This window comes from Sorex fumeus, unplaced genomic scaffold, assembly GCF_029834395.1.
Source record: "Sorex fumeus unplaced genomic scaffold, SorFum_2.1 ptg000098l, whole genome shotgun sequence".
Classification (NCBI taxonomy): Eukaryota; Metazoa; Chordata; class Mammalia; order Eulipotyphla; family Soricidae; genus Sorex; species Sorex fumeus.
The window spans coordinates 45,188,696-45,215,504 of NW_026606155.1; the positions used below are offsets into that span (position 1 = coordinate 45,188,696).

General features: G+C 37.8%; 1 protein-coding gene across 2 annotated transcripts in view; it reads left to right on the forward strand.

The window, feature by feature from the left end:
• MAP4K5 (mitogen-activated protein kinase kinase kinase kinase 5) overlaps positions 1-26,809 on the forward strand; it is a 106,084-nt gene that overhangs the window by 18,771 nt on the left and 60,504 nt on the right. For both annotated transcript variants that reach the window (XM_056133595.1, XM_056133596.1), the window contains exons 3-6: positions 15,227-15,284; positions 23,781-23,871; positions 24,300-24,364; positions 25,784-25,839. In XM_056133595.1, coding sequence (XP_055989570.1) covers positions 15,227-15,284; positions 23,781-23,871; positions 24,300-24,364; positions 25,784-25,839 — 270 coding nt within the window. The remainder of the gene's footprint in view (positions 1-15,226; positions 15,285-23,780; positions 23,872-24,299; positions 24,365-25,783; positions 25,840-26,809) is intronic.

Here is a 26,809-nt window from a genome sequence, read left to right on the forward strand (position 1 = left end):
TAGGGGAAGCAGGTGGAGGGACAGCACCCTTTCCCCTCTGGGGTAGCCCGATGACAGTAACCTATTGTGGAGTCCGGACACATTTCTGCCAAAAGCCATTGGGTTTCGAGATTTGTTTCTGAGTCTCTGGGATCATGGCCATTAAGCAGTTCGATCAGAGACCAGAGAGGCCATGCCTCCAATTATGTAACTGAGCCCGAGGTGGTTTGTGGGTGTCTCCCACATACCTAATTTTTGGCTGTTTACTTTCTTGGTAAACTTTGCCCCAAGTTTTTGGGATCTGACCAAAGGCACAGCAGCAATTTTGGGGTATCTGGAAAACTGAAGGCACTATCAGGCTGCTGATGCACTCGCCTCACAGGTACAGATTGACCTGCTGGCGGCACCATACCCCCTTGAAACACATATTGACTGTGTAATAAAAAATCGTGTTTTTACTTTCCTTTTTTTCTAAAAAGATTTATCTTAGAAATAACTCTTTTTTCTTGCTAAAGCATACTTTTTAGGATATAACTCTTGAAAAACAACTTTTGAAAATCTGAAGATATCATGGTTTTAGAGGAAACCAGCCTTATTGTCATAAATTTTATCTTGTAAATGCTTTTATTTTTGTTGAATGTTAGACCTTGACCATGGAGTCAAAGTAATCAATAACTGCAGTGGAGGAAAGGTCTGGAATCTTTCTGATATGAAGAAGAGATTAATATATTTCACCCACATATAGAAGGGTGCTTTTAGATTTTTACCTGAGAGAGTTAAATTAGAACTTGAGTCATTGATAGTTAATGAATTTTGAATGAATCAGTGAATTTAGATATCTGAATTTGATATCTGTTAGGGGAGGAGTAAAGGTGATAGTATCTTACAGACTCAAACTTGGACCGATTACATGGAAGAAATTGTAGGAAAGTAGATTGTGTGGGTCTGTGGAGTTAGTAAAGTGGGTAAGTCACTTGCTTCGCACAGAGCTGGCCCAAGTTTGATCTCTGGCATCCCGTATGGTCCCCCTGAGCACAACCAGGAGTAACTTCTGAGCATTGTTGGGTGTGGCCTCCCCACTCACCCAAAAAAGAAAAGCAAATTTTGTGTATCTTGATAGTCTTTTGTGCCTTATATTTATATAACTGTATGTAACTAACATTTTATCTTAAAAGAAGAATGTAGCAGGTTGGCCAAATGAAGTGGGGAAAGAATTACTTTTCAGAAAGTTTGAATTAGATGAATCAAAAAGTTCTTACAAACTAGGATTTGTAGAATTATAGGATAGTATGTAGAATAACTTCGATTGAATTTATTTTCACTGTTTAAGTTTGCGTGTCTTTTAGGATTCTGTTCTTAACTCCTGACTCTGCATATTCTTCAAATCACATCCACCTCCCTGAAGTATCTGTGCAACTCTTCTCTCCATTTTTGAATGAGATTTGTGTGTGTGTGTATGTGTGTGTATGTAGTTTTTTGAGTACTTTTTAGTTTGGTATAATCCCATTTGTTATTTTTGCTTTTATCTTTCTTGCCAATGGAGTTGAATCACTGAAGATTCTAGTGAAGCCAGTATCATGAAATGTTACTTATCCTTGTTATCTTCAATGTATTTTGTGCATTTGGGTCCAATATTAGGGGATTTTGTTTTTAAATTTTACTATTGAGGAAATATTGCGTTAGTTCATGTTTATAGTTTTTAATAAATTATTCATTTGTCTCTTCTAGGTTCTAAAATTGATTAGCGTAAATTTGTGCATAATAGTGTAAAAGTATAAAGACTATAGAAAATAGGCATTTTAAACAAAAAAGTATCTTGTATTAAAGAAACATCAGAGAGTAAAGGGATTCTTGGAATAAGATTGTTTGGGGTTCAAAACAAGATTGTCACCCACTCCTTTCTTTAGCTCTCACCTACTACTTGTCCACTCTCATTTCTTACTATCCCCAGTATTTCTGTAGTACCTTATTTACTTCACCAAGAAACAGAAACATTAAGTTGAAAATATATTCGAGAGGGGCAGAGGAAGGGCTGGAGCAATAGCACAGTAGGTCGAGCATTTGCCTTGCATGCTGCCGACCCAGGTTCGATTCCTCCTTCCCTCTTGGAGAGCCCAGCAGGCTACTGAGAGTATCCTGCCAGCATGGCAGAGCCTGGCAAGCTCCCCAGGCATATGTGGCATATTCGATATGCCAGAAACAGTAACAACAAGTCTCACAGTGAAGACATTACTGGTGCCCGCTCGAGCAAATTGATGAACAACGGGAGGACAGTGCTACAAGTTACATAAGGAAATACCAAAGAGGCCAAGGTATTACTGTAGGTTTAAGAAGGGAGGATAGGGCTGGAGCAATAGTACCTCGAGGAGGGCATATGCCTTGGAAATGGCTGACCCGGGTTCGATCCCCAGCATCCCATATGGTCCCCGAAGCACCACCAGGAGTAATTCCTGCGTGCAGAACCAGAAGTAACCCCCATGCATCACTGAATGTGATCCAAAAAGAAAAAAAAAGAGGATAAAAATAATTCTTATGAATAGTGGGAAAATCAGACCTAGTGTAGTAGTAGCATGAGATTTATTTTATGATTTACCATTATGTAATTGAAATAATATAAATATGGTCTCAAGATAAGATTAGACATTAAATATGATTCTGGGTTTTTTTTTTCAGTAACATTTAGCTATTTGATGCCAGTATGAAAGTACATACTGGATTTTGCAGGGCAGGATCACACCCAGAGGTGCTCAGGGATTTCTCCAGGAAGTGCTTGGAGGACCATATATGTAACTGGACCCATGATCAAATCTCGGTTGGTCTTGTGCAAGGCAAGCACCTGCATCAATACTTTGTGGCTCTGTCAGTTGGGCTTAATTAGAGTAAACCTAAATCCAGATTGGGATTTTGTCAGACTGGCATGACAGAGGGGTTGGAGCGATAGCACAGTGGGTAGGGCGTTTGCCTTGCGCACAGCCAAGCCAGCTGACCCGGGTTCGATTCCTCCGTCCCTCTCAGAGAGCCCGGCAAGCTACTGAGAGTATCTTGCCCTCACGGAAAAGCCTGGCAAGCTCCTCATGATGTATTCAATATGCCAAAAACAGTAACAACAAGTCTCACAGTGGAGACGTTACTGGGCCCACTTGAGCAACTAGATGAACAACTGGCGGACAGTGCTACAGTGCTAGAGTATGACAGAAAGAGTGAAAAGAAAGTTAAGGATGTTTGCAAAAGAGTGCTTTATAGGATGATGAGTAGTTGTAGGGGAATGCATTGAGCTACTAAAGCAGAAGAGGCACTGATCTAGAGGACTGGAGTAATTGATTAGAAATTAGTAATTAATTAGAAATATGGCAGAAATTCTGCCATAATCCTTCACACAGTCGACCCAGTAAATTCTCTCTTCCTTTCCCTCTTTTCTTCTCTCCCTTCCTTCTTTCTCCCTCCTCTTTCCCTCTTTTCTCACTCTTTGTCTCTCCCTTCTCTCCCTCTCCCTCCCTCCCTCTGTCATGGATCTCATAGTTACATTTATCCCTTTTACTATTAGTAGATTTTTCACCTAAAATTTTCAATTCTAATGAGTCTAAATAAGAACTATACTAAATAAAAATAGCTCATTAGGGGCTGGAGCGATAGCACAGCGGGTTGGGCGTTTGCCTTGCACATGGCTGACTCGGGTTCGATTCCCAGCATCCCATATGGTCCCCTGAGCACCGCCAGGAGTAATTTCTGAGTGCAGAGCCAGGAATAACCTCTGTGCATCACCGGGTGTGACCCAAAAAGAAAAAAAGAAAAAAGAAGTAATTAGGCGTTTAAGCATTTGGTGCATTTAGGTCTGAATATTAGTATATACTTAACACTCTGAAATGAGAAGGATCAGTAATATATTTATGTATTCATTTTGGGGCCTTTCTAGTAGTATTTAGGCTCCACCTGTCAATACTTGGGAGGCCATATAGTGCTGGGGAGCTAACCCTACACATGCCCAGGATGCAATACAGCCCATGGTGCTATCTCCCCAGCCCCAGAAATGTATTTAGATTCTTTTTTTGTATGGAGGTATTGTGGTTCTTCAGTCAGTTTCTTCTGAAGAACATAATGCAGGTTCCTCAAAGTATTGTCTTTTAAAGTTAAAAACAAAAATTCTTGAAAATATCACATTTTAACTTATTAGAGATATCAACAAGTATTTCTAACCGAAAAAAAAAACAGTTATGTATGTCTCTTCAGATTATAGCGTGAAATTGAATAGTTAAATTTCTGAAAGATCTCTTTAGTAAATTGAAACTGTAAAGTCTCTGTTTAGTTTTTTTTTTCTAAAAGCCTCTTTGCCTTCCATTATAAAAGAGCCTGGTACTGCTTTCTGTTTCAAAAATCCAGCTGGAAAATTACAGAGTATGAGCATTTGCCCATCAGTTCTTATTTGGAAAGGATATAAATGTCTTCAGACTGAAGACTGACACAAGTATTTATCCTGTCAGTGAGAGTCAAGTTTTCTGTCACTACTTGTTTGGTATGTTTTGGTAGGTTATTTATTTAGTTCTCAGAAGGCTTACATTTTTTTCCATAATTAATGATAATTATTTTCCCAAACCCAAAATATAATGTACAAAACCTTCCAGATAGGAATGTTGTATTTTTATATAGCAAGGGAAACTGTACAACCCCATTATTTTCTTTTTATTTAATTACAGATAATTTGGTTTATCCCTGGTGTGGCTAGATTTTATAATACCCTCTTTATTTAAAGTGGTTCTCTGTTCAGTTTCTTCAATTATCTCTTTCTCTTTCAGAATCTCTTAATAAAAATTAATGTCTTGGTTCTTGTGTCTTCAGTTTGTGTATGCAAAAATGGAGCAAAATAGGGGGCTGGAGAGATAGCACAGCAGCTAGGGCATTTGCCTTGCACGTGGCCAACCCAGGTTCAATTCCCTGCATCCCATATGGTCCCCGAGCACCTCCAGGAGTAATTCCTGAGTGCAGAGCCAGGAGGAACCCCGTGCATCGCTGGGTATGACCCAAAAAGCAAAAAATAAAATGGAGCAAAATATATTTTATCCTAATTATAAAAATAGATGAATGCTTTAAAAATTTTTATTTTTGTGGGGAAGGTTGGGCCACACTTGGTGCTCAGGGGCTACTCCTGGTTCAGTGTTCATAGATCATTCCTGGCAGCGCTCTGGGGGCTATATGCAGGTGTAGCAATCTGAAAAAAAAAAAGAAATGACATTTAAAAATAATAATGTGCAACAAAGTCTCCAATGGAGACGTTACTGGGCCCGCTCGAGCAAATTGATGAACAACGGGAGGACAGTGACAGTGACAATGTACAGAATAATTGAGCAAATATTAAATAGTTACATTCATCCACACCTTCCCATTTTATTACCATCTTGCATTACAGTAATACATTCATTATAACTTACTGAACTGCATTATTTGGTCTAAGTTATGTTAAGATACTCTTTGTGGTGCACTATTTTATGGGTTTTCACCAGTATATCTACTGTTTGAGTCATTTCTCTATCCTAAAAAAAAAAAAAATCACCTGTTCTTTGATCTTCTTCCAGACCAGTGACCATTAGTCTTTTTATCTATATACAGTTTTGATTATTTTTGGAATACTCTGTAATGTTTCTAGTCTTTTTTTTTTTTCTTGCAAAGAGATTTTGATTTTGCAGTATCTCTGTGGCTAATTTTTTAAAAAAAAATACTGATTAATAATATTTTCACAGTTTGTTTCTCTGTTTGTCTGTTCATGGACATTTCAATTTTTGTCTAGTCTTGGCAAATTATGGATAAAGTCTGCTATTAACATTCATATGCACACGTTTTTAACTTAATTGAAAAATGCCTAAGAGTGTGGATTGTTAGGTCATAGAATATGTTTATCTTTGTAGTAAACTGCATAAACCAAATATGTGTTCCTGTTTATGTTTTTGGGTTGCCACACTCAGCTATGCTCAGGGCTGACTCCTGGCTCTGTAGCGTTCCCTCCTAGCAGTTCTTAGGGGGACCAGATACGGTGTCTGGGATAAAACCAGGGTCATGGCCAAAGCAACCACATAAAAGGCCATTTTTTGTTAACACGTATCCTATCTTTTGGGCCTTTGGATATGTGGTTGAGCACATTAGCTCATGTTTGAGGCTCAGGTTAAATACCTGGCCCTGCCCCGCCCCCCCCCCCAAAAAAAAAACTAATATAAAGGTGACTGCAGGTGGTCTTACTAAAATCTGTGAGGATGTACTTTATTTATTTATTTATTTGCTTTTTGGGTCACATCCTGTGATGATGCACAGGGGTTACTCCTGACTCTGCACTCAGGAGTTACTCCTGGCAGTGCTCAGGGGACCATATGGGATGCTGGGAATCGAACCCAGGTCAGCTGCGTGCAAGGCAAATGCCCTACCTGCTGTGCTATCTCTCCAGCCCCCAGGAAGAATGTACTTTAAACCAACATTTCTTAATCAGGAATCTTGTGGTCCACAAGGGGCTACAAGTGAGCATGATAGTAAGTGGATCAACCAGTAGGACAGAGGGGCACAGAGGAAGGGATAAGGCGATGTTCAGGAGAATCCTTGATCAGAAAAATTTTGAGAACTACTGTTTTAAACTCGACAGTAGTTACCTCCGCTGTATGAGATTAGAAGGGAGGAGGACTGTTTGCTGGCATAATTTATATTTGAAAGATTTTTAGATGTTGTAGTAGCACTGTACCATTGTCCTCCCGGTGTTCATCGATTTGTTCTAGTGGGCACCAGTAATGTCTCCATTGTGAGACTTGTTACTGTTTTTGGCATGTCGAATAGGCCACGGGTAGCTTCCCAGACTCAGCCGTGCAGGCAGGGTACTCTCAGTAGCTTGCCTGGCTCTCCAAGAGGGATGGAGGAATCGAACCCACATCGGCTGTGTGCAAGGCAAAAGCCCTACCCACTGTGCTATTGCTCCAGCTCTATATTACTATACAAAATAATTTATTCCAAATACCTTTATTCATAATCACAAAAAGTAAAAACATAAAAATAAGCATGACCATTTTATATTGTGTTTTTTCATTTTATAGCCTTTCTTAGTTGTGGAAGCTTTTAATATTTTATTCCTTTCAGCAAAGAGAATAAATACATTCCTATAATATTGGTTATCTACTCAGCATATTTATGAAGTGAAATAGTATGAAATAGTCCTTCAAAAAGTCATATTTAGAACTATGGAGAAAACACATTTCAATTTTGGAGTATCAGGCGAGATTTTTGGAGGAAGAGATCGACATAGCATTCTCAGCTAAATTAACTAGGCTAAGGGGGAGGGCGGGAGAGAACAGGGTTAGAAGGCTGTACCAGAATGAGCATGGTGTTTTCTAACTGTAGACTGGATCACTTGTTTCTGACTAATCTGACTAAAACCAGAAATAATTGTTCCAAACTCTTAGAAGAGATATTTAATCTTTTTATGTTGTTGGCACTTATGTGATAATCTGTAATTGGGAAGTATAGACTTGCATTTTCCTTTGGTTTGCAGTGACTTAGCAAATGCATCACCCTAATGCCTGTCTCTCCTGGAAAACTGGAGTAATGAATAGCCTGAAGGTATTTTGTTGTGGAACTATGTCAGCATCTATCACTGTCATATGAGTTAAACGTTGCACTTCTCATCTAACTTGTAGAACTTTGAGTGGTTCACTGTCAGTATTTGTGGGTGTTGGTCTGCTATTCTTCTGAACTATACTTTCATACTTAAATGCTAATCTTTTATATATATATATATTTCGTTCTAATACTTATCTACCTTATGTTCATAGATATTTTTCTATTTCCTATAAGATTTCAAAGTTTTGTGTTCTGGGATTTTTGTTGTTCTTGTTTAGTTTTTGTGTTACAGCACCCAGCTAAGCTCAGAGCTTACTCCTGGCTTTGTGCTCAGAAATCGTTCCTGGTGGTACTAGAGGAACCCTTTGGGGTGCAGGAATGAAACTTGGGTCATTTATGTGCCAGTGAAGGATCTTAACCCTTGTATTGTCTTTCTAGCCCCTCCAGGGATCTTTTTTTTTAATGGTTAGGAGAAAGTGAAAAGAGGGAAACCAGAAAATGTATTGACATTTAGACATTTCTAGATTGACATGTCTAGATTTTTGTCTAGATGTTACTCGATTTTGATGTGTGCCCTTAAAATAATTGTCTTACATCATCTTTACTGACTCTTATAAGACGGATTTTTATTATCGTATTTGAGGTAAAGTGGCTACAATAGCATTAATGTTCTTGATGTACTGTGCTTCCACCACAACCAAAATGTTAAAGATCTTCCACCACTGTTCTAGTCCCTTCAGTTCTTCACCTTCCTTCTCAGTCCCCTCCCCACCACACAAATATAAGGCTTGGTAACCTCAGTTCAGCAATCAAAATGTAAGAGTTTATTATCAGTGGAGGCTATCCATTCCCTTGCTTTTTTTTTTTTAATGTACTCATCTGTCCTGGGATATTTGGATTGTTTCCAGATACAATGCTGTACTGAACTTAGGTGGTCATATTTTTTCATATTAATGGTTCAACATTCTTGTCATAGATGCTAGCATAATTGGATTATAGGTAGCTCAATTTTTCATATTTTGAGACTTCTCAAAATTGTTTTCCAAAGAAACTGAACAACATTCCCACCAATAGAGAATATTGGTTCTTTTTCACAGGATCCCCATCAATTGGATGTTATTTCTATTTTTTTGTTTTGTATTTTTGTTTGCTTTTTAAATATATACCATTCACACTGATGTGAGATGTGATCTCACTGTCATTTTGACTTGCATTTCTCTCCCTATAATAAGTGATGATGAAGACTTTTATATACCTCTTGCATGGATATGTTGTTGAGTTTGATATGCTTGGATTTCATTCAAATTCTTTGCCTCTTATGTTAATCAGGATATTGTTCTATAATTTTCTTTTCAAGTAATATGTGAAATTAAGGTAATATTGGCTTCATAAAAACCATTAGTAAAGATTCTTATTTCTTAGATTTCCTGGAAGAGCTTGAAAACTATAGGTGATATGTCATCTTTGAAGATTTGGTAGAACTCACTAATAATCCCCCCTGGACCTCAGCTTCTGTTTGGGAGGAGATTTTTTTTTTTTTCATTTTTCTTTTTTGGCCATACCCAGGGGTGTTCAGTGTTATTACTGGCTCTGCACTCAAGGATCATACCTGGTATGGCTTGGGGGACATACAGGTTGCCCAGAGCCTAGATTGACCAGATGCAGAGCAAGTGCCTTACTTACCCTCTGTACTATTGCTCTGGACCCTGGGGGGAGATTTGTTATTACTGTTTTAATTTATTTTCGTATGATTTCTCTGTTCAGGTTTTCTACTTGCTCAGTCTCAGGTTATATGGTTCTAAATGTTCCTCCATTTCTTCTAGGTTCTTCATTTTAGTGGCATAGACTTGTTCATAGTAACCTCTTACAATTTTTTATATTTCTGAAGTAACTTTTGTAATGTCTTCCCTTAATTTGTGATCCAATTTATTGATGTTTTCTCTCTTTTCCCCATGAATATAGCTAAGAGTTTTGTCAATCTTGTTGATTTTTTTTTCAAGAAACCAGCTCCAGGTTTCATAAGTTCTTTTATTATCTTCTTAATTTCTATATCATTGATTCCTGCTTTTATTATTTTCTTCCTTCTACTTTTGGTTTTGTTCATCTGGTTTCTTAAGATGTGAGTTGAAGTTATTAATTTGGTTTGTATGTTAATGCAAGCTTGTGTTGCTTCCAGAGTCCTTCTTAGTACTGTTTTTACTGAGTCCTATAGGCTCTGATAGCAGTGTCTTCATTCATTTTGAATAATCGTTTTCTTCTTTGATGTCCTATTTGAATCAATAGTTGTTCGGCTGTATTTTGTTTAGTTTCCAAATGTTTGTACATTTCCCAGCTTTCTTTTTTATGGTTAATTTCCTACTTTAATGGCTTTATGGTTTGAAAAGGGACTTGATAATGATTTCTATTATCATGACTTAATGGACAGTCAGTTGTATTATGTTCCAGCATGTGGTTTATCTTAGAGACTATTCCAGGTGCACCGGAGAGGAATGTCTCTTTTACTGTTCCTCATTTAAGGCTCTTATTTTCTAGCTGATTTTTTCTACCTGATTTAGTGCGCTGGTAAAGTCTCGCACTATTTTCTTGTTACTGTGTAGCGTGTCTCCTCAAGTCTATCAGCAATTGCATTGTGAACTTTGCTGCTCCTTCCTTTGCTGTGCATATATTAAAAAGAGTTAGACTTCTTGATCTATTGGTCTCTTGATCAGAATGTTATGTTTCTGTCTCTTATTACCTTCTTTAGTTTGAATGCTATTTAGTTTGATACAAGTATGGCCATCTTTAATTTTTACTGTTTGCCTTCTTGATTATTTTCCTTTTAGTCTTGGCCCATGTTTATCATGAGAGTTCAAGCCCTGTGTCTCTCGTAAATAGCAGAAGGGTTTTTTTTTGGTTTTTTTTTGTTTGTTTCCTAATTCATCTAACCTGTCCAGTCCAGCACAGCGAGTAGGACGTTTGCCTTGCATGCGGCTGACCCGGGTTCGGTTCCTCCATCCCTCTCAGAGAGCCCAGCAAGCTACCGAGAGTATCCCACCCGCATGGCCGTCTGATGAGCTTCCCGTGGCGTATTTGATATGCCAAAAACAGTAACGATAAGTCTCACAATGGAGACATTACTGGTGCCTGCTTGAACAAATAGATGAACAATGAGAGAACAGTGCTACAGTGCAATTCATCTGGTCACTCTGTGCCTTTTGATAAGGGAATTCATAGAGAAATTAGTGACCAAAGAGAATTTGTTGGCTATATTTCTATGAGAATTTGGGATTTTTTTAATTTGATTTTTTTTTGATGTTTCTTCTTATTTACCAGCATTTTGATGGTAGTTGTGCCCTCCGCCTTTAATTTAAATGGCGTCCACAGAGGACAGAGAATGAAAAGAACACATCACAGCTGTGAGACAGGCAGCAGAGAATGTGGAATATGGTCTTTTATGTAATGATCTGCTTCTGTGTGCCTCTTCTATTTTTCACTTAGAGGTTACCTTCAGTTTATATCTGAAGTTCTAAACTCGTATCCTTATTCAGGTTTAAAGCATGTACATCTGGCACTCAGACCGAATCTACTTAAATACTCCCTTCCACCTTCCCCATTTTACAACGGTGTACCTTTGTGTTTCTGATTGGGGTTTCCTTGCTTTTTATAGAAAACCATCTAGTGTTTCTTATAGATTTGGCTTAGTGACAACAGATGTCCTCAGCTGTTATTTGTCTGAGAATGTTTCTATCTCACCCTCAAAAATCTGAGTGATTTGGTAGAGGATTCTCGTTGGAGGTTCTTTCCCTTCACAGGAGGTTCTTTTTGTTCAGTATTTTGAATGTTCCCCTTTAGTTTTTTGCTAGTAGAGTTTTTGTTTGGGAAATCTGATTGGGATTTCTTTACTTGTGAGTGAGTCTTTGCTTCTCTCCTGTTACCTGCTGTACTATTGCTTTGGCCCCTCTCTTCAATTCATACTATCTTGAAAAGTGTCTTGGTGGTTCTGTTTTTTTTGGGGGGGGTTGGGCTTTATTTTATTTGAAATTCTTTGTGCCTCCTGGATCAGTGTGTCTGGCTCTCTCCTCAGACTGGGGACATATTCAGCTATAATTTCTTCCACTGGCAGTTTTACCCCTTTCTCTCTTTCCTGTCTGTTATTTCTATGATGCAGAGGCTGTTCCTTTTAGTGATGACAAATATATCTACTCTTTCTTTACGTTTTTAAGTTCTCTTTTCTGTTACCTCTTTATTGATGATGTCATATACCCGGGCCTGAGAGTAACTGATTCAAGTATTTGTTTCTTCTATTCTGCTTTCATTTAAGTTTTGCTATGGTATTCTTGAGCTTCTTCATTTCTGTTTGAATAGGTTCTTTCATTTTTTTCTGCAAAGGTTTCTTCAAACTTATTGATTGCATTAATTTCCTCATGTCATTCAACTTTGAGAGTAATTTTTACTCCATACCTTTTGATGTTGTTGAGGACCTTTCTGGGCTTTTGCCCTCATTGTTGTTGACGTTTTTTGATGTTTCTTCTTATTTACCAGCATTTTGATGGTAGTTATGAATTCCTTCATTTATTCTTTATGCCTTGTGCTGCATGGGAGATAAAGCTGGAGGTACTAAGAGGGAGGGTCAAGTAATATTCCATTGTTCCCATTCTCATGATTAGCTGATGCCTTGGAGATCCACTTATCTCTGGCTACCACAAATGCCTTTTCAATAGTTTTGAAAGGCATGGACAAATGCAACCAGATGATTTGGACTTCTTGTGAGGCCAGGGATGGCTGTAAGCCAAATTTGTTAGCCCTGGAGGACTAGGCTTCCCATCAGGAATTCCCCAAAGTGCCCACACGTCTCTATAGGGAAGGCCTGGCCAGAAGTTAAGGGCTCACAGTCTCAGTCTCGTGTGCTTTGCAGACTGCTTGGTGCCTGAGCTTGTGCCCCAGCTCATCTGTGTGCCTGGATTCCTTCTCGTTTCTGAATGACTTGTGAGCCTGTTCCCCTCTAAGGTACTAACGTTAGCACCTGTGCCTCACTGCCTTCTCAGTTCAGGTGACCTGTGAATTGGATCTGTTCTGCCCCCAAGTCACCTATATTCTGTATGTCCCTGCTGGCCTGCTTCAAGCGTCTGGGATGCGATTGCTGTCTCATCTCTCTCCAAATGTTGAAACATGCCCTTCCCCTATTGTCAGAAACAGATGGGAGGAGCTGCAGCTGCTGCTGTGCCCTAAGGATGTGGTGGTGTTGGTACTTGCCTCGGGGTGAGGGCTCCATTCTCTTGCTCACACTAGCTCCTTGCAACCACCATGCACAGAGGTAGGCCTTGGACTCAGTGCTGGGCTCTTGGCCCACCCCATGCCTGTACCCGGAGAGCTCTCAGTCTCTGTTCTCTCTCTAGGCTCCTCCTCCCTTGTTTGGAGGGGAGGGTGCTGCTCATCAACTGCACCTCCAAATGCTGTTCCACTGCATTCCCCAGGCTTCTGCAGATGGTCACTGGTTTCTCTGGTTTACCCTGTTGGCAAGACCCTGCACAAGCTTCTGTCTGTAGGAATTCTGGAAAGTTGCCTTGACATTGGAGTGCAGGTCTTTACTCTGACTCAGCCCTGCCAGAATGGCTGTGGGCAAGTTGCTTGCTTTACTGAGTTAGTATTAAAATTAATTTAATCATTTAAATATAATAAAGGTGTGAAAGTTAGAGTCATCAAACCATAAGCACTGCAGATATAATTGCTGTCATTATTATAAAATCTGCCTTCAAAAGCAGTTTTTAACCCACTGAACAATCGATTCCCAGGAGGTTGGTTATTACTTCCTCTGGAACCTCTTGCCGTATTTGCTGTACTTGAGGTTCACTGGCATGTGAAACACTGAACACTGCAAAATGTAAATTTATATAAACATCATGTTTTGTAATCCAAGAGAGATTTAAATGCTTCAAGATTTTAGGAATTGCAATAAGCTATAAGGCAAACAAAATATTTTTGAGTGTGGTGGTGATGGGGATTGATACCAGGACGTCATACATGCAAGGCAACTGCTCTCCTGCTAAGCTATATCCTTGAACCTAACACAACCTTTGTCCAAGGGTAGTAAAATACAGATGATAATTTTTTTCAATTATTATAGTTCTGTATAACTTTCAGTAGTATTTATTCTTTTCCTTGAAGAATTCATAGGGATTGTGTTAAACATTCCTTGAATAGGATAATTTTAACAATATTCTTTCAATTCATAAGTATGACATATATTTCTATTACTTTGTCTCCATTTTATCTTTTAACAAAGTCTTATTGTTTTTGTTATGTGGATCTTTTACCTCCTTTGTTCGGTTATTACAAGGAACTAAATCTTTATGAAGTGGAGTTGTTTGTTTTGCTTTTTGGTGTTGTTGGTTTTGGGGGACCACACCCTATGGTACTTGGGGCTTACTCCTAACTCTTCTCAGGTGTCACTCCTGCCAGTATTCAGGGGACCATTTGTGATGCCAGGGAGTAAACCCAAGTTGGCCGTGTGCTAGGCCAGGGCAAGCACCTAACCTGACATACTCTCTCTCCAGTCCTCTGATTACTTTTTCTTCTAGTTCATTGTTTACATATGAACACTGTTTACATGCAGCAGAATTTTTTTATATTGATCATGTATTTATACCTGCCACTGATTTATTGTTTCTAATATTTTTTAGTGGAAACTTTGTGGATTTCTGTATATATATCATGCCATCAGTAAATTATAATAGGTTCACCACTTCTTTTCCAATTAGAATTCCATTTTATTTTATTTTTTGCCACTTGTTCTATTTAGTAATTCTTAGTAGTAATAATGGTGAATGAACATACTTATCTTGTATCTGTTCTAGAGGGAAAACATTTTTTTTTTCAGAGTCAAATATAATTTTAGATGTGTATTTGTGGTATATGACCTTTATAATGTTAATATATGTTTATGGGTATTTTTATAATTCAGAAAGCTAATTTAAATGGAAAGAAAAGATTTGAGAAAGTACTGCAACATTTTAAACAGTAACTACTTTTTTACCTCTTTGCTTCCTCTTTATTGTTATTAGTGCAGTGTTAAGATGATGCACACTTGGGACTGGAGCTATATATAGTACAGCTGGTAGGCTTCTTACTTGCCTTGCATGCAGCCAACACAGGTTTGATTCCCAGCATCCCATATGGTCCCCTGAGCAGCACTAGGAATAATTCCTGCGTGCAGAGCTAGGAGTAACCTCTGAGCACCACTGGGTGTGGCCCCAAAACAAAACAAAACAAAAAAGAGGTTACACATTTAGTTGCAGTGCTCACACTCGTGGTTGTGGTACTCACACACTTCAGTTTTTATTACCACAGAAAAAACACTTTGATGTGGCTTTGGAAATTATAGATAACTGTCACTAAGATTACTATTCTGCATATGGGGAGATGCTAGGGATTAATCTTTTACCTTCAGGCCTACAAGGTAGAACTTTGATACTTAGCCATATCCTCGGGGCCCAGAAGTAGCTATTTTTGAGTGGTGGGACTGGAGGTAATTTTGTTTGTGTATGTTTTCTGTATTTTTCTTTAGGCGGAAATTAATAAATATTTTATTAATATTTCTGATTTCTTGTTAATATACTAATGAACATAGTTCCAGGAAAGTTTTATATAATTAACAAACTTAAAATATTTTTAATTTTTTTTTTAGGCAAGGAATATACACACAGGAGAGTTGGCTGCAGTAAAAATTATCAAATTGGAGCCTGGTATGTATTGTTGCCATCAATTTCCAAACACTTGTGGGTTTAGTAGCATTTTTGTCTCCTTCCTTGTTTCCCTTCCTTCCTGAAGTGCTCCCTCATATGTTGTTGGGTCAACAAGCTGTTCAATGTGATTATGTTGAATTCCATAGAAGATTGATAGTTAAGATGAGTTTGATGTGATAGCTTTATTATTAAATCAAATTTGAGCCGTGCTTGTCCCGAAATTGGAAGATGCAGTGACATTATAAACTTTCTGTCAAGATTATAGTCAAGTATTTGAACTACAGTTTTAAGTTTTTTTGAGAATTTGATTAGAAAAGTATTCATTGATTTCTGCAGGTATTTCATAATTAGAATATTGATTAGTTTTTAATTGCTATGCAATCAACAAATAACATTTGTTTTGGGTTTATAGCATAGTGATTGGCTATTTGTACACATTGTGAAATGATCACCACAATAAGGCTAGTTAACATCTTGTTACCATTTTATTTTCTAAGTGACTGTCTCTTCATCTCCCAGTTTCAGACATTTGTTAATTTACATGGGTTTTTTAGTTTTAGAACTTTTTGCTTTGTTTCTCTTGTTTTTTCTCCCCCTTTCGTAGAATTCTTTGATTCTGAGTCATGAATGTGTAATAGTGTGTGATGCATTTTTTAAAAAGAATTGTACAAAGTGTTTAGTCTTAGTTTTACATTTAAATAATGTTTTTAATTTAGTTTTATAGTCAAATAATGTCAGTTCCCATCATTGATCTTTTATGTCTTAATATTATTCTAAACCAGCTCATCTGTTAAACCAATACAAAGAAGCACTGTAATATTATATTGGCTTTATGCAATTTTTGAAAAGTAAGTTTAGTAAAGAATTAATATCCATAGATTTTGATTCATAATTAGTAGTGATTATGGATTTTAGTGCATAACAAAGATAGAAATAGTCCTTAGAAAATAATTTTTTATACTTTATACTTAATTTGTTACTGATATTATTTATTAGTTCTCATTTTATTTGAATTAGTTTTTCACATTTAAAACTAGTTTATTTTCATACCAAGTTTTATATAGCATTTTTAGTTGAAGTATCAAAATAGATTGTTTCTCTTTGGAGCAAACATAAGGGCATGTAAAAATGCAATATATTCATATATTTTCCCAAGATTAAATTCATATACTTCAAATAATTGTGGAAATAGCTTTATTTTTAAAATTAATTCTTGAATAAACTTACTTTTTAAAAAATTGCACCAAAGCCAATATAATATTACAGTACTTTGTTGTATTAGTTTAACAGATGAGCTGGTTTGGAATTGTGTTTAGACATAAGAAGAGAGTTACTTGCCAATATGAATTAGAAAAAAATTTACATCTGCTAAAAGATAAACAATTCTTGGGAAAAAAGAATAAATGAAATTCCAGCTGTGAACTCACTAAAACTTTTTATCCTAGTTAAAATAAACTGATATTAAAGATAATAATAATTCTGTAGTCCTAACTTTTATTGTAGATTTATCTATTTGCCTTTGGTAATTTAAATGTATTTAAAATTTTATTGAAATGGATTGCTTCTGAGGCTTTTCCTAATGCTCATAAAAATTCTAAAGTGTTGGGCCAGAGAGATAGTACTGTCGCTAAGGTGCTTGCCTTGCACATGGTTCGTTTGGGTCCCTCTAGTCCCTAAAGGAGTGATTCTTGAGTGCAGAGCCCAGAGTATGTTCTGAGCACCACTGGATATATCTCCTGTGAAGAAGTGTTTTGTTCATTTTTTCTCCCATTTTTTTCAACTTTATCTTTTGATAGCACAGCGGTAGGGTGTTTGCCTTGCACGCAGCCAGCCTGGCCAAGCCAGGTTCGATTCCTCCGCCCCTCTCGGACAGCCTGGCAAGCTACGGAGAGCATTCAATATGCCAAACACAGTAACAAGAAGTCTCATAATGGAGACGTTACTGGGCCTGCTCGAACAAATTCTTTATATTTATGGTTCTGGGGGTTGAACCCACACTTGCCTCACATGTGAAGGGCAAATGCTCTTCTACTGAGCTACATCCCTAGTCCTTGATTAACTTCTTTAATCAATCAAAACCTCTGGGTCTGGTTTGGTTCTGTTTCTCTGTTTCTGCTTTTGCTGCCAGTGCTTTTAGTGTCAGGCCTCAGAAATCATAGCCAAAATCAGTGTCTTGAAGCTTTTTCTTTGTATTTTCCTGCGAAAGTTTTATAATTTTGTTTTTTGCCATCGAGCCTTTAATGTCCATTTTGAGTTTTGTTTGTTTTTGGTGGTAAAAACTACATATCTAACTTCATTCCTTTTCACTTACATATTTGGATTTTTTTCTCATTATTTTAAATTTTATTTTGTTTGGTTTTAGTGCCCTTGTCACAGATCATGTCATCCTATAGGTGTAAATTTATTTAGACTTCTTTCCTAGTTCATATAGCTCTGTGTCACCTTACGCCAGTACCATACTGTTTTGTTTACTGTAGCTTTATAATAGGTTTTAAATCAGGAAATGGAAGCCCTACAGCTTTGTTTTTATTTCCTTTAAATTATTTTGGCTATTAGGGGTCTCAAGATTCCTTGTGAATTTAGGGTGATATTTTTTCTATTTCTTAAAAAGAGTCATAAAGTGTCATTGGGATTTTAATAGAGATTATGTTGAATCTACAGTTCTTTGGGTAGTAGATATTTTAATAAGTTTTTCAGACCCTGACCATCAGATATTTTATAAATCATCTCTATTGTTAGGTAAGTATTTTATTATTTTTGATGTTATTATAAATAGGATTACATTCTTAATTTTGTACTCTGTGCTTTCTAGTGTATAGTAATATAACAGATTTGAGGTGAGGGGTGCCATGTGTCCCTAGGGTTCAAACCCAGGGCTCCTGCGAACAGAACACTTACACAAGCTCTCTGTCTGAGGCATCTCCCTCGCCTCCTCCATAGCTGATATATTTGAGTTGATTTTGTACTGTGTAGTTTTGCAGCAGTTATTTAGAATGTTTTTTTGTGGTCCTTCGGGATTTTCTACATCGAAGATCTTGAGATCTGCAGAGATAATTTTATTTGTTTTGCATTTTGGATGCTATTGTGTCATGGGCAATGTAGGCAAAATACTACAGTACTTTGTAGTATTTTGCCTACTAAATACTAGTAAGATGTCTGATAAGATGTCGCTTGCGGCCGCGCGGTTCCGGGATCTGGATTTTATGACATCTTTTTTTATGACATCTTATTGTCTCATTCCTACTTTGGACAAACTTGCAGGCTATTGAATGTAGCCTGCCCACAGGGCAGAGTCTGGCAAACTCCCCGTGGCGTACCAAATATGCCAAATACCAGTAACAATGATGGGTCTCATTCTCCTAAAGAGCCTTGAATATAATCTCAGGGCTAGGATGAAAGAGACGTTACTGGGGCCTGCTCGAGGCAATCGACGAATAACAGGATGATGAAATGAAATGAAATACTAGTAAATAAATACCACTAAATAAATACTAAATACTATTTTTTTTTTGCTTAAATAAATAGTACTTATGTATGAGTACTTTTAATTTTATTCTCTATACTTTTTTATGGACTGGAGCGATAGCACAGTGGTAGGGCATTTGCCTTGTGCGCAGTCAGCCTTGACCGAGCCAGGTTGCATTCCCCCGCCCCCTCGGGGAACCCGGCAAGCTACCTAGAGTATCTCACCCGCATGGCAAAGCCTGGCAAGCTACCCGTGATGTATTCAGTATACCAACCACAGTAACAACAAGTCTCAAAATTGAGACGTTATTGAGCCCGCTCAAGCAAATCTATGAACAGCGGGAGGACAGTGTTTCATAACAAAGCCTGGCAAGCTCCCCGTGACATATTCAATATGCCAAACACAGCAACAAGTCTCACAGTGTTACTGGGCCCGCTCAAGCAAAACAGTGAACAATGGGAGGACAGTGACAGTGATACTTTTTTATACAGGCTGACTTTTCTCAGGAATATTAATGTGATAGATATTAAGGATTAAAACATAGTCATGAAGGGGAGGAAGAGATAGTACAACCAGAAGAGCAATTGCCTTGCACGTAGCAGACCTGTGTTTGATTCCTGGCACCGTGTGTGCCCCCCTGAGCTCTTCAGGAGTGTTCCCAGAATGCAAAACCAGAAATAAGCCTTGAGCTCTGCTAGGTATCCCTGTTATTCCCCCCCAAAAAACCATAAAAGTTACATTAAGCATTAAAAAGTGATTTACATTATTGATGCCCATCTGGAATTAGCATTTGCATGCAGAATGCCCAGATATTTTCCCATGACACTGTTTCTGATGTTCTCCCATGAAACTAATAATTAGAAGATTAAAATAAGAATCAAAATTTAGTAATGTTGTGTTTAATAATTTATATATATATAAGATGTAGTTTAGGTTTTCCAATAGAATTAATTTTTTTTTAATTTAGGCAGCTTGATTTGTGAAGTTATTGCTAGTAGAATTTCAGTATGATAGTGTTCCAACTCCAGTCCCATGGCCACTGTCTGCGTCCCACTATCAGTAGCACCAGATTCCCTCCACTCCCCCCCACCAACCGCCCATCTCTTTGGCTGACACATTTTTAAGTTAAAAAATTTAGTTGAATTATTAGCAAAGAGTCTTAATACTATATCAGAGGTTCTCAAACTTGTTATATTGGCTTTTAGCACATAGTTCTTTCAGTAAATAAAATGTGTTTGTTTTTTCACATAAAAATCCAACAAGATTAAGAGAGAAGGAATAACATTAAGAACATTCTTAATATTACACAAATCTGGCACTTATCATGGTATTGTTTACAATTTAGCAAGTACCTTGGTTGTTCCATCACAAGTCTAATGTAGTAATAATGAAAATACAAAAACAATGAAGTAGAAATAATATAGTAAATATAAAAATATAAACCAGTTGATATTTGAAGGTCACTTAGATATTTGTGTGTGTGTGTCTGTGTGTGTATGTTAGCTGTACTTAGGAACTATTTCAGGCTCAGTGCTTAGGGCTTATTCTTGTGGTGTGGGTACAACCATGTGCAGTGCTGTGGTTCAATCTGGGCTTTCTGCATGTACACTCTCTCTCCTGTCTCCAGCCCCTTGAGTTATCTCTCTGGCCCACTAGTATTTTTTGTGAAACTTTACTAAGGTACATTTTTAGAAATTCAGTAGAATGTATTTATTTATTTTTTGAATGTGTGTGTATGTGTGTGTGAATAGAATAGAATATTTTGATGATATTAATTAACTTTGTAGACTTCCATAAAATATTGTCACATTAATGTCACATAAATTTTAGGGACTTAACAATTACAGTAGATTTTGGGCTTAGGAAACAGATTGCTTCCAGTTCTGAACAGGATCTACTGCTTGATAACTTGAATAACTTTAAGTGGACTACTAAAAAAAAATTGAGATCAATCTCAGGGGAAGGAGAGTGAATGAAAATCGCCCGTGCAACTTTTTTGTGTGGGTAAGGTCTCCTAGTTCAGGGATGCAGCGGATGGGGGACACTCCTGGTCATACTTAACCAGTTGAGCTGACAGTTAATCATTAGGGCCCAAGGATGTGGTGCAGGGGATCACGAGGGCCATCCTGGCAGTGCTCAGGGCCAAACCCACTGATAATCAGGAGTTCATGTGGTGTGGGTGATTGTATCTGGGTATGGCACATGCTGGGCAGATGCTTGTAGCCCCTGTACTATCTCCTGACCCCACCTGTATAATATTTTTAAAATAAGTATTTCTGTCTTCACTAAGTTCCATTTCCAGAGTCCTTCCATTTTGTCTCTTAAGCTGTGTCCTTCATTTAGGTCACTTCAGCTTGAGCATGATCTCCTTGCATTCGTCTTTGATATTACTTCCAACCTCCCTTCTCCCCATGCACCATGCTGAGTATGTTCTCATCACAATAGCTACAGCAGTCTTTCTGAAGCGAAAATAAGATCCTGTACTCACTTGTTTAAAGACTCTCAGAAGCTTGCCATTTTGCTCAGAAAAGAATTCCAAGTCATTGAATGGGCAGAAAGTTAGTGGCTAAAAAAAGCAGTCTCTCCTCTGATCTCACCTTTTTGGCTTAATTAGAAACACTGAATTTCTTTCTGTTTTCTAACATGACAGCCACACTCCTGCTTTTAAGGTGTCATGCCAGCTGTTCTTCCTGCCAGGAATTCTGTTCTATTAGGTACTTTGTTTGACCTTACTAGACTTTACAGATTTTTCAAGTATCCCCTTAACAAAAAACTCTTCCTGACTACTCATTCTTTGAAAAATAATGTTTAGGTTCATCACTTTCTAATCTAAGCTTAGGTTAATTTTTCTTCTTTGTGTTTAGTTCTTCTTTTGGGGAGAGGGAGCACATCCAGTGATGCTCAGGGCTTAAGCCTAACTCTACACTCAGGAATTACTTTTGGTGGAGTGCAGGACACTACATGAAATGCTGGGGGTTGAGCCAGGGTTTGCTGCATACAAGGCAAATGCCGTATCCACTGTACTGTCTTTCTAGTCCCACTTTGCACTTTTTGATATATGTGTTTTATTTTCTGATAGCCCTCCCCCCAGAGAACATTGGCTGTTTAAATTTATATCAACACATTTCCAATGCTTAACATAAAGTCAGCATTCAGTAACAGCTACACAACGACCTCATTTTATAATGCTGTTGATTCTCTGATCTTGTGATTTATAAGAATTAATGTTTTTTAGCTATTGAGAGAACCAGTTACATTTTTCTTGTATATTTGGTCGTCATCCAACAGTCCATACTAACAGCACCCAAAGCCCTTGAGAGTTAAGGGTCTCTTGTTCTATGAACGAAACTTTTGGAAAGAATCAGAGACTAGGAAGTTGCTTACATTAAGAAGATTGGAGTGTCTCTCACTTTTACTCCATCCCTGTTCCCTGACCTTCACGTAGATGAAGGGGTCCAGAGATTGAGTTCAGGCACTACTGGCCTGTGAGTTAATCAGTCATTCCCATGTGAAGAAGCTGCCTCCAAAAAAACTCAGAAGAAGGCACAGAATCTGAACACAGGGCGATTTGTATAAGTTTTCTGCCCTTTCCCAAACCTTTCTATATGCATTTCTCCCTTTTGATTATTTCTGATAGCACAGCGGGTAAGGCATTTGCCTTGCATGTGGCCGATATGGCCAACCCGGGTTCGATTCCTCCACCCCTCTCAGAGAGCCCAGCGAGCTACCAATAGTATCTCGCCTCCACAGCAATGCCTGGCAAGCTCCCTGTGATGTATTCAGTATGCCAAACACAGTATCAGCAAGTCTCACAACGGAGATGTTACTGGGCCCACTCAAGCAAATCAATGAACAAAGGGAGGACCGTGCTACAGTGTAATAAATTAGTGGTCTGGAGAATAAATGTGTTTCCTGAGTTTTGTGAGCCACTTTAACAAATGTATCTAATTTGAGGAAGGGTCATGAAAACCTGATTGATAGCTAGTCAGTTGGAAGCACATGATTGAAATTAGAAATATAAGGAAAACATGTCTCTGACTTGTATGAAGATTTTTTTTGTATAGTCATGTAAGGCTAATTTCTGAGTTTTCTCTTTGCCATCTATATTTTTCTAATATGATTTTAAGTTAGCTCTGTATCCCACTGACTTTTATTGTTTTCCCCTTTCCTTTTGTGACAGTCACAGACATATTTGGCCATGGGATTCACACATCTGGTTATTTTATTCACAGATTGAGCCAAGGTGCTATCAGGACCCCACTGTGCAGTTGTGGTTCTTGCAAACACTCTGGTTGCAGTTTCCGCTGGGGGTCCCTGTGGCTTCACATATTTACCAAGGATCACACACTTGACCAGAGTTTTGGTGCTTTTTTGTGTCTGGGAGTGGCTTTTGGGCCACACCCAGTGGTGCCCAGGGCTTGCTTCTGGTTCTGGGCTCAGGGATCTTTCCTGGCATTGCTTGAGGAACCATGTGTAGTGCTAATGATCAAACTGAGGTCGGCAAGGCAAGCACTTTAACCCCTGTAGTCTGACCTATTGTGCATTTTTTAGGAGGCCACAAAGCAGTGCACAAGGGGATCTAGGGTTTGATTCTCCAGCTTCAAAGTGTCCCCCAGCATAGTGGTTCTTGAGCACTGCCAAGCTGAAGTTAGCTCAAACTCTGAACGTCCAGGCCGTGTCACACTACCAGCCATGCATCACTGGGAATGGCTCCCACTGCCCCTTCCCCAACCTATCCTTAAGCACCAGAGGGGAAGCACCAAAATAAAGGCCAGGATGGGGGATAATTCTTGGCATTGGGGTAGTGTTTTTGCTAAGCATGTTGGAAACACTGAGTTCTGCCCCCAGCACTACCTGGCTCCTGCCCAACTGAAAACTGCAGGGAGTGACCTGTACCTGACCACCTCTAGTACTGTTGAGATACGTGGCCCCCTACACAATGACCTCTAGGAAAGTCTTTCTTCCTGCTTAACCACATTCATAGAGACTCAAGTGCAGTGTGGTGACCAGGTTGTTGTTATGTTTTTCAGGAGATGACTTTTCTTTGATTCAACAAGAAATCTTTATGGTTAAAGAATGTAAACATTGCAATATTGTCGCCTACTTTGGGAGCTATCTCAGGTAAAAATAAAATGCACCTGCCTTCTTCATATTTTATATTCTCATTTTTACTGTCTTTCATTCTTTCATGTAAGTTCTGTTAAGTATACACTTTTTAATTGCCTAAAATTTCTCATTTTATTGAAATTTTTTATTAAATAGTTTATATTCACAGGGAGTTACACATTTCCCAGCAATCTTAGTTGAATATTGCAATTACAAGAATTTTAGTTTATAAAGTTGAGCATATGGTAAATCATTTAATATGATAGGAGCAACAGTGAAGTTCATCAGCTTTTCCGTATCTTGTTGAGATACTACCAGGACAATTTTCTGTTATGCACTACAGTCCATTGTAAACCTTTGTATATAGAGGAGCGAAAACCTTTGGAGTATATCTGTGATGGAAAAATATTAGCTAATATAATATTCTTTCTCTTTCCTCTTAGCCGGGAAAAACTGTGGATTTGTATGGAATATTGTGGTGGTGGATCGCTTCAAGATATTTACCATGGTATTATTAATTTAACTTTAAATTTCAAAACTGACTTTGACTATAATGATTACTAAATTTTAAAATTTTTTTCCAGTTTGCCTGTAATATTAATGTTTGATTTTTAGTTTTACATTCTTTTGCTTTTACTACTGGAACACTGAATAAAATAAATCTAAATTCCCATTTATGTCAGTTATTGAAATATCCTGGAGCCTATACTGGGAAATCCAAGAGTACTTGTACAGTCCAGATTTTTCCCCTCTTTTTGGTGGGTTGAAAAGCCTCCTAAGCAGCACCTAGGTGGTCTAGGGCCCTCTCCCAGCATTCAGACCTTTTTTTTTTTAAAGTACATTGCTGTAAGAAGTCATCCGGTAATATATTTAGAAGGTTTTTGAAATATACCACCTTTTTTTCATGATCTACAAACTGACTTTACTTAACTTTCAGAGACTACTAAAACAAGCAACACTTTCAAACTGCATCATCAGTATTGGGGGGAAACAGTCTTTGTATCCCCAGACATTCATTGCATAGTGTCTGGGCAGCAGCCACCTTAACTGCACTGTAGTTTTACTTAAGACCGTTGATAGATCAATTAAGCACAGACAGTCGATAGGTCAATTATGCATTGTTCATTAAAATCACTAATAAAATAGAAATAAAGCCTTTATTTTTAACTTGAGTGTATAAAGTATGATAGTGGGCAGGGTTGGTGGTGGTGGTGGTAGAATTAAATTATCTTTACTGTCCAAAATAGTCCTGCCGATTCGGGGTGTTGGGTGGTTGGGGTTAATGCCAGTGAGGGGGTGGTGGGTGGTCAATGCAGCCAGTGACAAAAATGTTCACCTAAATTTACCTGAATATTAGGATATCTTTGAGTATGTTGTATTTCCATACTTAATTAACATACAGTGCCTTTGTTAACATTTTTTAACAGTTTTAGTTGTTAATGAAACGAGTTGCTTCTAAAGTTAAATTGGGACAAATGACTAGAGTAGAGTAGTGCTACTATTGGGCAGTGACGATGCTAGGCAGAGGAGTGGGACCAGAGAGGAAGCTCAGTGGTCAAGGGCCCATGTTTTGCATGAACAAACATCTGAATTTTGTCTCTGGCACCAGTGGGCCAGAGCAGCATTACATAGGCTAATCAAGAATTGAACCCTCCAGCCCAGTTAGCCAAGTATCACTAGCAGTTCTCAATGTACTGTTTGGGAGGTTTCTTCCCACCTTCCTCTGAAAAAAGACAGGAATAAAACTGAAGACTTAAAAGAGACCCACAAAGGAGTAGGCATAGGTTCTGGATATTGTAGATGTTCAGCCACCTTCCAGTTGTTTGTGTGGAAGCTTTTTTAAATGCAGAGGAAAAACAGCTTTTTAAAGTAGACATTTTTAATCTTTTATATATAAATATAACAGTAGTTTTTACTTTCTTTCTAGTTACTGGACCACTATCCGAATTGCAAATAGCTTATGTGTGCAGAGAAACTTTACAGGTACTGCATTTGTTTATATAGTTAAAAAGGCAATTCCATTTTCATAGTTCAAATGATCTCCTCCAAAGTAAAAGAGTAAGCCAGGTGATTTTTTTTCTTATGTTATTGTAAAGACTCTCATGTTAAAGTACTGTAAGGCTAGTTATTTCTTTTATAAATGAGTCACAAAAATTTATTTAAAAGGATGATCTACACAAAGTTGATGTTTGGTGCTCTTCATAGAGTCTTGTCATCAATTGCTACAAAGCAGAGGAAAGCCAGAAGTGTAAGTTGAGTTAGTCGCTAGGCTTCTTAATTATATCAAGTTGTCTTAGCTTTCTTTCCCTTCAAGTTTTATGCAGTAAAAGCAACCAATTTTTGCACCAAGACATGAGGGCTTTTATCATTTCTATTGAAATGAGAATTAGCATATTTTTAATTTCTCTGAAAGCATAACTGATATGTTATAGTAAATAAATGGTAGTAGATATCTTTAACTTTGGTAAATTTGGTATATAAAGATTTGTTTTTTCAGAGCCTATGAGAACTGTAATATTTTAAAGTAGGTTGAGAATCTTCAGTAGGTCTAATGATTCTTTGTCTCCCAATTTTATTTTTAGTGCCCCTAGACTACTTATCAAGAACTTAGCTATTGATTTGTTCATGAATTTTGCTACATTTAAATTAAGAGAGACTAATTAAGTGTGGGTGTGGTCCCCAAACAGAAACTTCTGAAAAAAAGGAACAGAGAGTGCCAGAATTGGGTGAGGGCGGGTTGGGGTTGGAGGAGACCTAAATAGACTCTTTCTTATAAAATACATACTTTTGTGAAGAAACAGATAGACCAAAATTTTTTTAAAAGTCAGGGATGTCACTCAGTAGTAGAGTACTTGCCTTGCAAACCGGAGACCTTGGGGTTGAGTCGCAAGCAAAAAATAACAAACAATGAAGTTTTTAAAACATGTCATACTAACTATTCAAAAGAAAGCTA